General features: G+C 38.5%; 1 protein-coding gene across 1 annotated transcript; it reads right to left on the minus strand.

Moving 5' to 3' along the window:
- Positions 1-1,416: 1,416 nt before the first annotated feature.
- On the minus strand, positions 1,417-2,361 carry LOC138078252 (olfactory receptor 6C2-like). The gene has a single exon (XM_068970902.1). It carries the CDS (start codon positions 2,359-2,361, stop codon positions 1,417-1,419), a length of 945 nt encoding a protein of 314 aa, XP_068827003.1.
- Between the last annotated feature and the right edge of the window lie 306 nt (positions 2,362-2,667).

A 2,667-nucleotide genomic window follows, 5' to 3' on the forward strand; every position in this document is an offset into this window, starting at 1 on the left:
ACTAGTACAGCCACTATGGAGAACAGTGCGGAGATTCCTTAAAAAAACTGGAAATAGAACTGCCTTATGACCCAGCAATCCCACTGCTGGGCATACACACGGAGGAAACCAGAACTGAAAGACACGTGTACCCCAACACACCGAGGAAACCAGAATTGAAAGAGACACGTGTACCCCAGTGTTCATTGCAGCACTGTTTATAATAGCCAGGACATGGAAGCAACCTAGATGTCCATCAGCAGATGAATGGATAAGAAAGCTGTGGTACATATACACAATGGAGTATTACTCAGCCATTAAAAAGAATAATTTTGAATCAGTTCTAATGAGGTGGATGAAACTGGAGCTGATTATACAGAATGAAGTAATCCAGAAAGAAAAACACCAATACACTATACTAACGCATATATATGGATTTTAGAAAGATGGTAACGATAACCCTGTATGCGAGACAGCAAAAGAGACACAGATGTATAAAACAATCTCTTGGACTCTGTGGGAGAGGGAGAGGGTGGGATGATTTGGGAGAATGGCATTGAAACATGTATAATATCATATATGAAACGAATCTGCAGTCCAGGTTCGATGCATGATACTGGATGTTTGGGGCTGGTGCACTGGGATGACCCAGAGTGATGGTACGGGGAGGGAGGAGGGAGGGGATGTTCAGGATGGGGAACACATGTATACCTGTGGCGGATTCATGCTGATGTATGGCAAAACCAATACAATATTGTAAAGTAATTAACTTTCAATTAAAATAAATAAATTTATGTTAAAAAAGAAAAAAGCCTTAAGGTGTTATAATTAATTACCATAATATGTTGTCTTAGAGATACAGTCATCAATATCAAAGTGGCAAACAAGCACATACTTGACAGAAAGTGTATCCTAGAAGGAAATGAATCTGTGCATATGACTTCACAAATAATTTTCCATTTTGAAGACAGCTTTATTGAGTTATAATTGATATTCACATTTAACATATGTGCAAATTACATATTTTCACAGAAATTCACATTATTTAATGTATACAATGAGTTCAGACATATTCATACACTGGTGAAACCATTGTCACTGCTGTTCCTGGGAGATCTGGGACTCAGCTTAGGACATATCAGTCAGTAAAAGAGGAGTAGCTGAGCACCAATATAATAGTACATTGATATTGCCTACATTTCTTGGTTCTCTAACTAACAGACATATTGTTATAAATATTTACAGAGAATTCCCCCCCATGTATTCCTGGAGATAGATTGAGCTAAAAGGATTATCAATACATGTATTAATGGTAGGTACTAAGTGTAATGGAATGAGGTTGTGATGTATAAAACCATGGCTAATATACCATTAGAGAACAATAAAATGAATACCAAGGAATACGTTTACAATTTGTTTTTTTTTTGTACTCAGTAATCATTTTAGTTCTTTGAAATAGGATGCAACCCTTTTGATCATGTCTTTGAAAGCTTGTACCACTTGCTTGTTCCTCAGAGAATAAATGAAAGGATTCAATACTGGTGCAACAGAGGTGGTAAGAACTGACACCACTTTATTAATAGCTACCCCTTCTTTTGCATGTGGTTTAATATAGATGAAGATGCAGGTTCCATAAGTGATAGAAACCACAATTATATGGGAAGAACATGTAGAAAAAGCCTTTTTCCTTTGCTGGGCAGAAGGAAATCTGAGAATGGTCCTGATGATGTATGTATAGGACATGATTACACACACCAAGGTGAACAGGAGCGTCAATACAGCCAGGACCAAGACGAATCGCTCTAGGAACTCTGTGTCTGAGCAAGTAATCTTCAGGATGGGAGCAGCATCACAGCCAAAGTGATCTATGACATTAGAGTCACAAAACTCAAGCTCAAAGCCCATGGCAAATGGTGGGATGACGATGATTAGAGCAATCATGCAACAGCCAATGAGGCACTTGATGCAGACCATGTTGTTCATGATTGTCGTGTAATGCAGGGGTTTGCAGATGGCCACGTAGCGGTCATAGGACATGGCCGTCAGGAGGAAAAACTCAGTCACACCCAGGATAACAACAAAAAATAATTGAGTGGCACATGCATTGTAGGTAACAGTATTGTCCCCAGAGGCCATTGTGTAGAGGAACCTGGGAATGCAGACGGTTGTGAATGACACTTCCAAGATGGAGAAATTCCGGAGGAAAAAATACATGGGTGTTTTGAGGTGAGGATCTACCAAAGTGAGAGTGATGATGATCAGGTTCCCAACAACACTCAAGAGGTAGGTTAGAAACAAAAAAATGAACAGCAGAATCTTTAGATTTGGGTCGTCGGTTAGTCCCACAAGGATGAATGTTGTTATTGCTGTATAATTTTTCATCCCTGGTTCCTGACTGTGGTTGTGTCTGTGTGTTAAAAAAGAGAGAAATTAGATCAGAGAACTAGACTGTTACATGAGTTAGCAGAGGGATGACATGAAATTCCTAGCTAATGTTAACTTAGTTACATAAGCCAAGGTTTTATTTTATTTACCTGTGAATCAAAAATGCTATTTTATTTACCTGTTAATAAAGAATGCTATTGGAGCAGCGGTTAATTAATCATTATTGCTACTGGATTCTCACTGCTGAGCATTATATTGGATACTAGTCAGAAGGCTCTACTTGAAGATTCTTATTACTATAGC

Source organism: Capricornis sumatraensis, chromosome 4 (genome assembly GCF_032405125.1).
Source record: "Capricornis sumatraensis isolate serow.1 chromosome 4, serow.2, whole genome shotgun sequence".
Taxonomy (NCBI): Eukaryota; Metazoa; Chordata; class Mammalia; order Artiodactyla; family Bovidae; genus Capricornis; species Capricornis sumatraensis.